This window comes from Corvus hawaiiensis, chromosome 5 (assembly GCF_020740725.1).
Source record: "Corvus hawaiiensis isolate bCorHaw1 chromosome 5, bCorHaw1.pri.cur, whole genome shotgun sequence".
In the NCBI taxonomy this organism is placed as follows: Eukaryota; Metazoa; Chordata; class Aves; order Passeriformes; family Corvidae; genus Corvus; species Corvus hawaiiensis.
The window spans coordinates 50,505,938-50,520,264 of NC_063217.1; the positions used below are offsets into that span (position 1 = coordinate 50,505,938).

The 14,327-nt window shown below is 35.9% G+C and overlaps 1 protein-coding gene across 3 annotated transcripts in view; it reads left to right on the forward strand.

Annotated features, from left to right (window-relative positions):
* Nucleotides 1-14,327, forward strand: part of GLRB (glycine receptor beta) — a 51,321-nt gene that overhangs the window by 17,155 nt on the left and 19,839 nt on the right. For all 3 annotated transcript variants that reach the window (XM_048303412.1, XM_048303413.1, XM_048303411.1), the window contains exons 5-7: nucleotides 5,308-5,537; nucleotides 8,894-8,976; nucleotides 11,614-11,754. In XM_048303412.1, the coding sequence (XP_048159369.1) occupies nucleotides 5,308-5,537; nucleotides 8,894-8,976; nucleotides 11,614-11,754 (454 nt within the window). The remainder of the gene's footprint in view (nucleotides 1-5,307; nucleotides 5,538-8,893; nucleotides 8,977-11,613; nucleotides 11,755-14,327) is intronic.

The following is a 14,327-nucleotide window of genomic DNA, read 5'->3' on the forward strand; positions in this document are numbered from 1 at the left end:
CTCCAAGTTGAACATACTTGGTGGCTGGAACAGTTTTGAACAGCTTGGCCAGAAATTTCTGTTTCTTTAGCTAGCAGTGAATAAAGACTTGTGTTTGACTGCAAATGATCATAAGTGAACTAATGGCATTAGTGGGAAGTAGTATTAAAACAAAAAAAAATGTAAGTTTGCCCAAAAGGCCACGAGATTTATTTCTGAAAAGAAAAAGAGGACTTTAGTTTAAAGGAGGGCAGGGAGGAAGAGCAGGAAAGTATGAGTGAGATAAGTGTCTTAAAATGTCAAGTATGTTAGGCCAGCCGGCCCTTTCAAGTTTCTGAAATGAATTGCATGCTTTAAAAAGTGAATTTTAAAGAGGCTTTTTTACAATTCACCCAGATTCAAATAGTAGCAAAACATGAATGTGAGGGATGTGCTTCCCCCCACCCCCTCCAAAAAAAAGTAGCATGCTCTCTGCAGCCATGTATGTGTGTCTGTCTGTGCCTTCCTGTTATGGTCACTCACAAATTTACGAGTATGTTCTGTAAGTCATGCACTCCTCCATAACTCAGAACTTCAGACACCATCCTTACTTTAGTTTATGCTTTTATTTAGATTTCTGTGTCTAGCTGATCACCGTGATAGCTAAGCATGTGGAATGTTTATGTGGAATTTGGATTACTTCTTGATTGCCTTAATGTAACACAGGAAGCACCAACAAAATAAACAGTCAATCTGTTCTTCCGTGTATTACTTGGAAAAGTCTTCCTGCTGCAGTGGGCAGTGGACATTCAGGAATCACTGCTCTCTTGAGGATAGGTTTGTACTAGTCTTCAAATGGTCTGGGTAATACATCAGACAGTAGAAAGATCCCTTAGACTAGGAAAAGACTTGTACCTCCAGAGTCACAGGAAAAATATTTCCTGGAGGTGAGGCACCAAGTCTGTGAAGGATCAGAGGGGTCTCTTGTGTTCCGAAAAGGAGACATTTGCAGAAGTACCAGAACTGCTGAAAATGTTCCTTGGTGTTAGAGAAGAGAGTGGCTGGCTACATCTCTGCTGTCTCTGGTGTTGATGAGAATAATGAGGAGTATTGATTAATATACTGTCTCTACCAGAAGCTACTAAACTGGTTGAAATGATACCAAAATTTGTGAAAGTATATATTTCTAAGTCTTTCAGTCAACGAATTATTGTGATGATACTTTGCTCTTAAGCCACTGCTGGCTGTAATAATTGAACTCCTACATTTCTGCCAAATCTATGTTGGGGTAAGGCCATGCCAAAGCAATGATTCCTTCTTTTGTGTAATGGAAGTGTGGGAAAAAAAAACAGTGGGGGCCAGATGATTGGAAGTGAGGTCATGGTAGAAGGCCCAACAAGCAAATGTGTAGAGTGCCAGTGAGAAAAGGCCTTGCTTGCTGTCCTTCTGGTCCTGAGATAATTATATTCTTAGCTATGCAGTTGTCTTATCCTCAGTGAAGAGTTGAAGTTACCTCCCTCTGAGTTAGAGTCCACTTAGATTTAAGAAAGGAGGGAATTTCTTTATGGAAAAGCATCAACATGTTTGAAGCTACATTGTTTACAAAATAGTACCCATTTTGTGGGTCCTATGCCCAGAATCCTGTATGGCTTTAATCAAGCCCTTGTGAAGAATCTGAAGGGCAAATGTTTGCTCTGTGTCTAGAAATGATAGTGTTCATGTTGTGTTGTTTAATACTGAAGAGCATTGTAGTGTTTCCACACACTTATCAAGCAGGTCACCTGGAAAAAAATAAGCAAAAGAACTAGTGAACTACAGAGAGAATCAGAATTTGTACAGATAGAAAGGAAAAGAGCTTACACTGGAGCTGCTACCTTCCAGTAAGCTCCCTTTATCTTGAATCCTGTAATTTGTTTCCTTCGGTATCGTTAGACCGCTTGTCTAGGATCCCATGTTAACTCTGCTTCTGAGTTGCGCACGTTTTTTCAAACTGCAGATTTATGGTATATTATGGTGTTTATATCACATTTAGAAACTGTTTTAAACTGGATGACCAGCCAAGGATTCCTAGGGATAGAGAGTTTCTGGTATAAATACCCATAGGGCTATTTTTTTTTCTATGATGATGATCCGACTCTCTGTCTACAGAATCTATATTCAAAGTTTTTGCTTGCAGTGTGACCTTTCTTCACTGACTCAAATGACAAAACACCACTTCTTCCTTCTCCTTTACTTTAAAACCTTTCTGAAACGTCTTTTTAATATTCATGAATATAAACAAAAATTCACTTTCCTTATTTTAATCTTAAAAATGACATTTTCTACTTCATTAAAAGGAAGCATTATTATGTTGCCTTTCTTTGTATGAGTGCAGTTTATGTAGTTAGTCTTTCATGATCTATGTGCTCCGTTTTGCAGAGAGATGTATAGGCTATGCTTGCTTTCTGGCCTGAGGTGGTTTTCTGGCCACATGCCCACTGTTTAGTAGACTTTTGAAATATTTCCTAGAATGCCTCCCAGCTTCTCTGAAAACAACTTGCCTTCTGTTGGAGTTGCATGGGAAAACAAAGCCCTCTAGAATACTTCCATGTTTCTTTCTACCTGACAGGTCCTCCTAGCTCTAATGCTCATGAACATCTCTTCCATCCTCTTCCCCTAGTTTCAGGCTTTTTAGTTGCTCTTTGACTCTCCGTTACTATAAAATGCCAATTGCTTTGCAATATTCAAAAAAAATTTGTAAAATGTACAGTAGGAATACCATGTGCTCCATGCAGACTGCTTCTTCAGCCCCTGTTCAACCTAATTGTAGTGCACTTACTAAATCTTAAAATTTATTGTGCAAATTTGAGAGGACTGGTTACAGACCCTTTTCAAGACAGATTTATACCAGATCATTGACTTTACTGCTGCCAGATGCTATAAGGATCATACTCTTCTAAGAAGCAGCCCTTTTGTACATTGTTGTCTGGCTAGCCACAGTTTTGTATTGTGACATCTCTTTGCTTCCTTCTACATTTTCTTTATTGCCTAGAGTATATGGTGGCCTTCCTCTCCAAGTGCCCCATCAAGGTCTCTACTTTAGGCCTGAACCTCCCCATTTTAGATTAATGGGGTTTTTCTTCCCTGTGGGTTAAATGGGAACAGACTCAAGTTCTTAAAATGTCGAAACATCTGATTGTTTGGTGTTTAAGTTCATTTGTAATAGAGCAAGGCAGGAAATAAAATAGCATCCACCTGATCTTACTTCCAATTCTTATTTTGCCAGTGCATTCTGCTTTTCAGTGATGTAAGCATCTCCTTCTACTGAATGGGTAAGCTGAAGGCAAGTGTTGGACAGTGCTTATCCTTTGCCTATGGCTTTGAGAAGGCATCTGATTTTGTATAAAATTAGGGTAATGCACTTGTTTATGGGGAAATTGAATTCAGTTTAACAAATAGTGTAATGCTTGTGAGCATGAATGGTATGCAGTATTTATCTCATATGGTTTAGAGTAATTTTTTTCACTGAGACAAGAAGTGCATATGGAATGGGAACTTTCAGCAAGAAGCAAGTAAAGGAAATTTTCAATTATCTACATATAATTGAAAAGATGCTTTCTGAGATAATGACCTGAATTCCCTCCAATTATGAAGCTTCTCTGTGAGAGCCTTCCAGTACAAATTCACTTCATATTAACCATTATTTTTTGCTTCTTCTTTACTTTGGCAAGACATTATTGATCTTTGTATGAATATGAGTCAGACTATGTATATTTTTTCCAAAACCAGCTACCAACAAATAACAAGTACTTAGTTTTGCTTTGCTTTTCCTTACAATGCAGTAAGGAGAAATATTACAAAGTATAGTGTAATAAAGAAATACATGGACTAATTTTACTGGTGGAATGGACATGGGAAAGTGGGCACTGTACTTAAATTTACAGAGCAAATCAACAGAACAAATTACTATCCATGATGTTTTAGCCAAGTGAACTCCTTCTGGTTGAAGTTAGCATGACTGTCTCAACATGGCACCTGCTTTGGACTGTAAATGTAGTAAGTACAACAGAAGATAATTCAGCTGTATCAACAAAAAAATGTGTAAGTCATTGACATGTAGAATAAAAAACTTTATAAACCAGAATCCATTGACAAACCAAAAATATGTCGAGAACCTTCACTCACAGATTTCTAGCATTTTGCTATAGTTGTAGAGAAGTGGCAGTGTTTCCACTGCTTTGAAAGACACAGCCCTTATCTCAGGAGGCTTTGTACCTAATAGACAATTATGAAAAAACAAAGCATGCTATAGAAGGCAACTAGGAAGACTGGAGATAGAAATTATCTTACATACAGAATTTTGGCTCATTTTTTTATGTTTAACTTTACTTCAGCGATAACTTTGTTCTTTTTCTGTATGTGATCTGCCTAGTTTACATATACATCGAAAAGAGGCACTGGCATAAATGTAAATGTAAAAAACAAAAAGACTTACAAGATAAGACTGAAAAATCATAGCTGGTATTCTAGGTCAAATTTTTCCTTCAGATGCACACAGTTTTCACTAAGGACAGAACACGTGCAGGGTATCATTTTGCCCTGAGACACATGCTACTCCAATTCCCAAAAGCGAAATTAGGTTCTCATTGAGCATGGCTCTACTACTGTCCGTCCTTCAGCCAGAGTCCTTCTGAATCCAGAAGGAGATTTCTTCTGTAAAGCCTTGATTTTGTCTCTTTGAGACCAATTCTGTTTCTCCTTTCATACATGCTACCTCAGTACTTATGTTGCAAGCTGGCATCAGTTTTCCTGTTACCAAAATAGTTCCAGATCACGGTCAGAAGGTCTGAGGCTGTATTCTGGGTGTGTAGTATAAAATCCATTATCTACCTGGTCTGTTTACTGCTTTTATAGTGTCATATTTTGCCATCAGTGTGCCACGTAACCAAATGGAGAGTAAACTGGAATGGGCACTCACAGGATATCCTGATAAAAGTGATATCATGCCTGCTGCCTGCAGCCATTTAGTGTAGTCAAGCTATGGCCTCTGTCTGCCCTGCTGCATGCTTTTCTCTATGCCTGGTAACAGGGGACTGCTACTGAGGGGATGCAAAAAATGATTCTGGAGCGGCAATTTGGTCATTTGTTTAAGGAAAGTTGCTATCTTCAAAACGTGAGATGTAATCTAACTGTAGTAAAGTCTGTTAAACATAACACTTCGTAATGTAATTTGAGTAGTGATTACTGTGTGATAGAAAAATCAGAGAATAATTTTTTTTCTCTTCTGAGTCTGATAGAGTGGTTTTATTTCTCTGTGGGGTTTTTGCTAGACTTTTGGCTAGTCTAATACTTGTTTATTCTTCCCATCAGGATTATAGAGTCAACATCTTTCTAAGACAGAAGTGGAATGACCCCAGACTCAAACTGCCCAATGACTGGAGAGGTTCAGATACACTGACAGTGGACCCAACTATGTTTAAGTGTCTTTGGAAGCCAGACTTATTCTTTGCAAATGAAAAAAATGCTAACTTCCATGATGTCACACAAGAAAATATCCTCCTTTTTATATTTCGAGATGGAGATGTCCTAGTCAGTATGAGGTATTTTGTTTATATATTTCCACTATTTTTTTAAAGTGACTTTATGTGAAATATATATGCTCTATTAGCCTTAATAATGTAATGCAAGTTATGACTAATATTTGAATTTATATGACAGTTTGTAAACAATGCTGCAATTAATTATGTGTGAAGGAATCAGATGAAGGTGTTTTAAAGCATGTCAGCTGATAAAACTGCAGCTGTGAGAAATTTGAAGTGTATATACATTTGTATGTCATGTTAAGCTGACACACTGAACTTGTATGATTGGAAACTAAATTTAAACTCTTCCACTAGTTGCTTAGGTTCCTAGAAGCATACTGGAGTGGATAGTAATCTGAAATGAAGCCTTCAGTAAAAGAGTATATGTTGCACCCTACTTGAATTTCTACAGCAACTAAAGTAAATGATGATTACTTGATAAAGATATAGGGAAACACAGAAATTACAAAATTTGTGAATATGTATGTTTTGTAAAAGTACTGTGAAATAATCCTGATTAAATTCTATGCCTTACTGGATGTTACTTTTTTTCAGAAGTCCATAAATTGTTGTTCAATTTAATTGCAATTAATTTTTTTTTTTTGGTGGTTTGACTTGGTTTATCAAAGGTATACACGATGCCACAAAAATAGTCATCCACTGAAACCAGCAAATTAGTTGATTAAAAAGGAGGTCATAGTGAATTACAGATCTGGAGAGTTTATAGTTTGTAGAGATTGGGCTCAATTTCCTAACAGGAAGTGAATTTTCTTCTGGTATGAGCTGTAACATATTGCCCTGATAGATGTAAAAATGATTATCTGAATATACTGCAACATTACCTTTAAGAGGGAACCCCTTCAGAAGCTAGGGTCATGTGAACTATTTCTTCCTGCAGTAGAAATGGATAGAAGAAAGAAGAAACAATATGAAAGAGGCGGGGGTTTTTTTGCCCATTTCCAAACAGGATGAGAAAAGTCAGTCTCAAGACTATTGCTGGCAGTGATCAGAAAAGAAAATACATTGGGCAATCAAAGCATTTCATTTGGCTTGCTCTGAAGGTCTTGGTTTTGATTACATGCTTCTGTAGGAGGTTTGGGGTGTGTAGAAATTAATATTTCTAAGTAGAAAATAACTTCCAGCTATGAAAGAAGTTTCCCATCTGAAAGAATGAATGTTAAATGAAACCTTGAAACATTTCTCAAATATTTTTTCTGGGTTGCAGCTATTTATAAATGAGCTCAATAGGTATGGTTAATGGTTAGTGAATATTGAGTGAATACTAATAGAAGTGTTTCTGATGGAAATATTACTCTCTGAAAACTTGCAAATAAGAAAACCAGGTTCAATAAAGTTAGAAATTATTGTCATCCTCTAAAAATATTTGGTTTATTTTAATGGCACACTATGTTCTTACATTATACATATGCAGGTAAGATCAATTTTTTGAGGGACTGTGATTTGGTGACATTTTTAAAATATATAATTTCTATGTCTTGTGGTTTTAGTTTACAGAGATATTATGACATATAAATGAAAGATTCTCCAGTTATCAAAATACTTGCATGAAAAAATGTGTATGAGGGAAAGCTCTTGCACAAATAGTTGAGAATTAGGAAACTGAATGCAGGAATAAACAGCTACTGCTCACATCAGGGGAAGTAAACAGTAGACTCCCACAAAAAAACTTTCTTCTGTGTTCTGTGTTCAACATAAGTCAACTGAAAAACTGGATTTGCAAGTGCATTTGATGATACCAAAATATGTAGAATGGTAAAGAGACAACAGTGAGAACCACAAATTAATTTAATGACTAGGCAACGAAGTATGGGATGAAATTCAATGTCAACAACTGGAAATGATGCATGAGGGAAAAAATTATTTTAGCTTCACATAAAACCTGATTGATTTTGAGGTGGTTATTACCAACCAAAAAAATAAGCTTTGACTAGTCATGGCTAGTTCTCTGAAAATGTCAGCTAATAGCTCAGTGCTGTTTGAGAAAGTGAATTGAATTCTTGGAAGTATTAGGGGATTAAAGAGAATGTCATGCCACTGCATAAATGTATACTATGCTTGCATCTTGAATGTAATTCTGGTCTTCCAGCTGTAGGAAGGGAGGCAGGGATGGTCAAAGGTATGGAACAGCTGAGCAAGGCTGAACTTTTCACACTGGAAAAAGCAAAATGATTGAGATGGTGGCATAGAGGTCTCTAAATCACAAATGGCACAGAGAGAATGGATGGACATTGATTTTTTTGCCTTCTTTTACAGTAAAAGACCTTTGAGACAGACTGAAGATAGATAAAAAGGTGTGATTAGAGTGTGTGCAGCTTAGCTATGGCATTCTTTCCTGCAAGATGCTGTTCGTGTTAAAGTTTATGTGGTGTCGGGGTTTAACCCCAACTGGCAACTAAGTACCCCTTGCTCACTTCCTCCTGGCCCCAGTGGGATGGGGAGGAGAAGCAGGAAAATAAAGCCCATAGAAGTTGTGGGTCGAGAACAGCTTAAAAATTGCAGCCAAGCAAAACAAAATAAAAGTATTAATGCTAATACTAATTGTAATAAAAAGCACAGGGGGAGAGTGACATAGAACCCAAGAGAAACAAGTGATGCAAAATAGAATTGCTCACTACCTGCTGAACGATGCCCATCCCTTCCCTGCTGCCTCCCATCTCCTTGTGCACCTGCTCACTGGCAGAGTATGGGAAACTGAAAAGGCCTCGATTTAGAGTAAGCACTACTGAGCAACAACCAGAAACATCAGTGTGTTATCCACATTATCCTCATACTGAATCCAAAACAGCGCTATGCCAGCTACTAGGAAAAAAATTAACTGTCTCAGCTGAAACCAGGACACCTAGATTCCAGAAAGCAGCTGAAAGCAAAACATCTTCTTGGAGATTAAAAAATCTGTTGTTGTCCCTTAAATACTGAAGAGTAACTTCTGGTTTAGGGAGCCCTTGAGGTGCAACTTTTGGGTGCTGCTGGATATCTGGCAAAATAACATTTCCGGATTGCTGTAGTGTCGTATTCTTCTTTAGAAGTCTGCCACTGGCCAATTCTGGAGACAGGACTCTGTTCTGTATGGACATTTGGTTTGGTTATGCTTATGAACTAAATGTATTTTGTCTTATATTTGTAGTTCTCTAATTTGTAAACTACTATGTGTTTAAAACCCTCTATAGAATTTTATTCTCTTATTTTATACTAGTGAGATATCCATTTCAAACTGCTAATTATAACTTCTAAATTTTGTTTGTGCTCTTTTAGAAGATGAAAATCAAATACCTGTGATTTTTTTCTTTCTCATGGCCATCTACTGCCTACCTGGCAGCTCACACTGTTTTAAAATATAATTTCTGTATTTTCAGATTGTCTATTACGCTGTCATGCCCTTTGGACTTGACCTTGTTTCCTATGGATACACAGCGCTGCAAGATGCAATTGGAAAGCTGTATGTAAATCACTCTGTCCATAAAAACAGTTCTCTTCTAGGCATGCATGAGAATCAAACAAAAGTTATCAATTCTGTATACTTCATCTCAACATTTTTAATGAATCATGAAATTGATATTCACTGGTTCCTACCAATATACATTTCCCTATCAAAGATGTTTCTTACTGATATGGCACTGTGCACTCTTTGTTTTAGCTTTTGCTATCAAGCAAGATGATAACTGAGAACTTTTATAAAAGCATTTACAATAAACTGAGATAAATGGAAACATATCATTTGGAAAAAAGAATGTTTTTTCCAGGCAGCTTTAACTTCCACAACCTGTGCTGCTTTGTAGGTTGTTGGGGCCCAATTTATCCCCTTGCATTGATGATCTATTGGTATTGTTTGAAACTCCTTTGATACAATACCAAAGGAAAAGTATTTGATGTCAAAGGAGTGAGATCATTTAGTATCAAACCTTTGGAAAGTGGTTTCAGGATGTGTTTTAGATGTAGTCAGGCATCTATTTCTGGTCTCCAGGTGATTTAATCTTACAACAGGGCAGACAGGTCACATCTCTGAAGGGCTTCATGCCATGCTGGAAGTTGCAGACAAAATGTTTCTGAAATCTATCTTCCTTCCCATGCCCATACACAGGTTCCTACTCAACTACAGCTTTTTCCAACACTTTGATCCCTGGTGATCCCGCTTTCTTGGTAATTCTGTTTTCCTGAATAAGGATGAGCGTGAAGCAGAAAGAAGGAAGGTGACTTGTTCCGGTCTGGTCCTGCTGTAACACAAAGCTTGTGCAGCTCTTAGTCCAGCAGGTCTGGTGGGAAAGGTGAGATTAGGGAAAGGAAGTCACAAGTGAAGAAAAGCAAGGTTAACCAAAGCTGGGCAGGGTATCACAATGGGGACAAGGGTAATAATAATGATAATTATAATGATGATGACAATAATAATAATTAATGTTATTATTATTATTATTTTAGGTTTTGGTTGTCAGCATTTATATTTAGAATTTTAGTATGTTCATAGCAGTTTTGCTCATCAGTACTATATATGTACATCAGCTGAAGTAAACTCTTATGATAACCCCAAATCAATTTGGGGTTAAATTGGACTTAGTTAGTAATACTAATGGAAGTTCACTTAAGATTTCTCAGTCCAGGTTGCTTCACAGGTGTTGCAAGGTATAGTCATTCAAGGATAAACTACTCATAAAACACAATTGCGCTAAGATGATATACTCACATTCAGTGAATTTGCTCCTTTTGAAAGAGTCTGCACTAAACTTTCTTCTACCTTTTAGTTCAGTTATCAAAAGTAAGACAGGTACCCACGACTTCCTATCTGTCCTCCCAGTTCTTTCCCTGTTAGAAATTGGCAGTTTTATTCTCCTTAGGTTATTTTCAAATCAATATTTTGTTTTTACTTGCTAGACTTTAAAATCAAAAAAGGCCACCAGTTGTTACCAAGATGTTCTTATATCCACAGTTATGATCCCCAGTTGTACTTATTCTCTACAGACAGAAATGTCACTCTCCAGTTATTGTTATCATAAAGGATCTTGGCAGTTTTGTGATCTGCTGTGTGTTGGAACAGGGTGAAAACGATTTTATGAATGAAACATCAGAACAACTTTTTTTAATAGTATATTATATTATGGAGCTTTGAAACATTGTGATTTTTATTAAATTGTTGTGAATCATAGAGACATCACTTATGAACAGCTTCACTTTCTTAATCACAGCTGTTTTTCAAAAATTAAAAAGAATAATGCCTTCAGAAAAAGAATGGCTTTTTAAACATTTTTCCCAGGCTTTGAACTGCAAAACGATGCATTCCAACTCCATCTTTTTTATGTTTCCTCATCTCTGTTCCCATCTAACACACATTATCTCTGTTTGAATTAAGTTAATCTTTAATGAACAGAAGGTAGCAAGAAAATGTCATGTAAAATCATGATTCTGATTATGCATATTCATTCATTATTGCTTTATTCTTGAATATTGTGAGTCTAACTTGCACTGCCTCTCACTTGGTGGTGGTATATATATTATTATTTGGGCACTCAGGGGGTTTCTGAGATCTGTCTGTACTCAGGAGGTCATGAAGGCACTGAGCTGATTTCTGTCAGACTGCACATCTGCTCTAATTCCTGGTCAGGTATTTCCTGAATGGCAATGCTTTCATGAATCAGGGCTTTTAGACTGAACAAATAAGCAGAGCAGTTGTCTTACATTAACACCAAGATTCATCACAGTAATTGAGTTGTTAAATTCTCTTGAAGTTACTTGGACTCATAAGTGCTATTAAAATTCAGCTTTTTCATATTTTGCTGGAGTATGAATGAATATGGAGGCTTGAAAGCTGTGGAAAATACAGTTTTGCTTTCTTTGTTTGAAAAATACACTCTGTAAGAAATACCTCTTAGTCATCCTAGTATTGCTGATAATGTAGTGTTTCAGCCACTAAGTCCTAACTTAGGCCTACATAAAAATGCAGCTGTGGATTATTTAATTTTTGTATTTATTTATTTGAAGAGGAGATGAAAAAGAATGGAAGATATATAATACATATATACTAGGTTTTCTTGCAGAGTTTACTGTGATTGAGGTGGTTCTTTAAACAATTATTTTGTTCTTGTAGTTGGTTACACAACTGATGACTTACGGTTTATCTGGCAGTCTGGAGATCCTGTACAGCTAGAGAAAATTGCTCTGCCTCAGTTTGATATTAAAAAGGAGGATATTGAATATGGTAACTGTACCAAGTATTACAAAGGCACAGGTAGGTAATATAATTTATTTCCTTGGTTAAAAAACTCTAAACTTCCTTCGGTTACTGTTTATAGTTAATGGTTAATATTCCAGTCCATGTCTTATATTTCATGGGATAAAACAGATTACTTTTAACTAATCTAATGAGTAGTTCATACAATGGTAAGTTTAATATGTGATCATTACAAACTAATTCAAATACAGAAATAACCAAATTGAAGAAAGGATTAAATATTTGTCTTGGTTTTGCTTACACATCTCATGATCTTACTATTACCATTTTATTTCTATGGTCCTGATACTTATGCTTATAAATATCTAACTTTTCTGAAATAATGTTCATGCCGAATCATGCCAGTTGCAGCAAAGTGGGTAAATTTTGATTTTCTGTTTAGGCTTTTGTTCCATAAGTGGATAGTATTAGACTGTAATTCCAAATGCTTCACCCTGCAGATTCTTCCTTCCTCTAAGTGTTTCAGAAATTCTGTCATTTTTGAAAGCTGCTTGTGATCCTCAACCCTGTATTTATTTATTCCTATGATTATTTTTTTAATGTGGGCACAATTTTTTCCAACGGTTTCTGTACTCTGGCTTTTAATGATTTATCTTTTTTACCATGATTGATTCCTGCCTATGGAATTGATTCCTGCTTATATCCAACCTACTCGTGCTGTGGCAACCACAAGACTTTCTACAAGAACAGCTGTATTTTAGTCAGTGCTTTTACATCACGGGAATAAATCTCCCATTAAAACTCAACTAGGAAGGCCGTGGTGCTGCAGCTTCTGAGGACCCTCTGCAAGTTTCATGTTGCCTATTCAGGTGGAGACTCTGTTACTTGCAGTTGCTCCTGTGGTACATTCCAAGCCTGGAGAGATCTCAAGGAGCCTTAACAGATCTCAGAGTTAAAAATTTAACTTGAAAAGGTGGTGAAAGTAAAAGTGGGCTTTGTTTTTTAACTGCATAATAAGTGAGTTCTTAGCCTAAGTACATAATTCAGGTTCTCAGGTGATTTATAATTTGTAAATAATAAGAAACTAGCTCTCTTCAGGTAAATTCTGCTTTTTTGAAAGCATATCCATCAGCTAGCAGTGGTTGCATTCAGGATATGGTAAAACCTTGCTTAGCAGTGGGAAAAATACTTTGTTCTTAATGAAACAATGAATTTACTGAAAAAAAAATAGTCTATAAAGTAGTGAAAAACTAAAGGAATGGATCCTGCATTTTCCCAAATGAAATTCATACAAATGGGAAAATTGTAAACTTTATGTTCTATTTGTGATAATTTTGAGGTGTGCCCTAAATCTGAAATTAAATGTCAAAAAAACTTTAGATATTTGAGATATTTTTTGGAACCTTAAAAAAAATATTTAAGAATTATGCACAAAGAAAATCAGTGTTCTCTCAAGTTTCAGCAACTTGTGACCACAAATGACACTGTGCAAAATGCTCAGTAAAATGTTCACATTCTGTGTGTGTGCTTTAAACATTAAAGAAAGAACATGAGAGAACGATTTTTTAAAGTTTTCACAATTCTTTTAATGCAAATCCTTTCTGCCAAGAACATCTATTCGTTCTCATAATCAAACGCAGAATTAATACTTCAGTAATGTGAGTGGAATATTTCAGTACTCTGAAGTATGTTTAAAGGCTGTTTTCAATACTCCGTTTTTTTAATTAACTTGAAAATTCTTATGCTGAAGGTGTTTTTTTAAAAGCAGATTTCACACACAGAGCTAAAATTAATTCAGCTAAGGATTTTGTCAGATAATCAAGAGAAGTTTTGCATCAAGGGGCAGATTTTCAAAATTACAACTTTTGTAGGAGTTCCTTGAAAATTGCAAAAAAAACTTAATCTTTACTGCCTATTTTGCCAACTGATGTTTTATCATACCTACCTAAGGTGAAAGAGGGTCAGCAAATCTGGGCTGCTTTTGTGGCAAGACGTTGAATATTTATATTTGCAAATTTCCTATTGTTCATCAGTTTTATGACAGATCAAATAGGTCCTTTCAAGCTGAATGGTGAGGGCAATAGATACTATGCTCTAATGAAATATTATTCAAATGAAGGCATGCAGAATGCATTTCCTACATAACACAAACAAATAATGATTTTGAAGGTCATCTCTCATTTGAAAATAAAACCTAAAAGTATCTGGAATCCATTCATTAAGAGGGAAAATATTTCAGCCAACAGGTCACTGAAGATGATAGAATGAACTATAAAACACAGTAGAATGTCTTCTATACAAGGATGTTTATGTTTAATGTTTTATTGTTTTGTTGTTTTGGTGTTTGTATGCCCAAACAGCACTTTTACGATAACTTATCATTGTACAGCACTTAACTAATACAATATGGAAGATAAATAGAGAACTTTTGGACACATTCTATCTTCTAAATCAGTTTTGCACCAACTGGTTTGATAAATATAGTCCGATTTGAATTTTGAAGTTGTTGTAATATAACGTCGGAATGCCTTTTCCTTGTGATAGAATAGTTTGTGAAGTTTTCAAGTTTTTTACAACACTGTTGTGTTACTATTACCATAAAAATTCCAGTTTTACTAATTGAGTGAAAA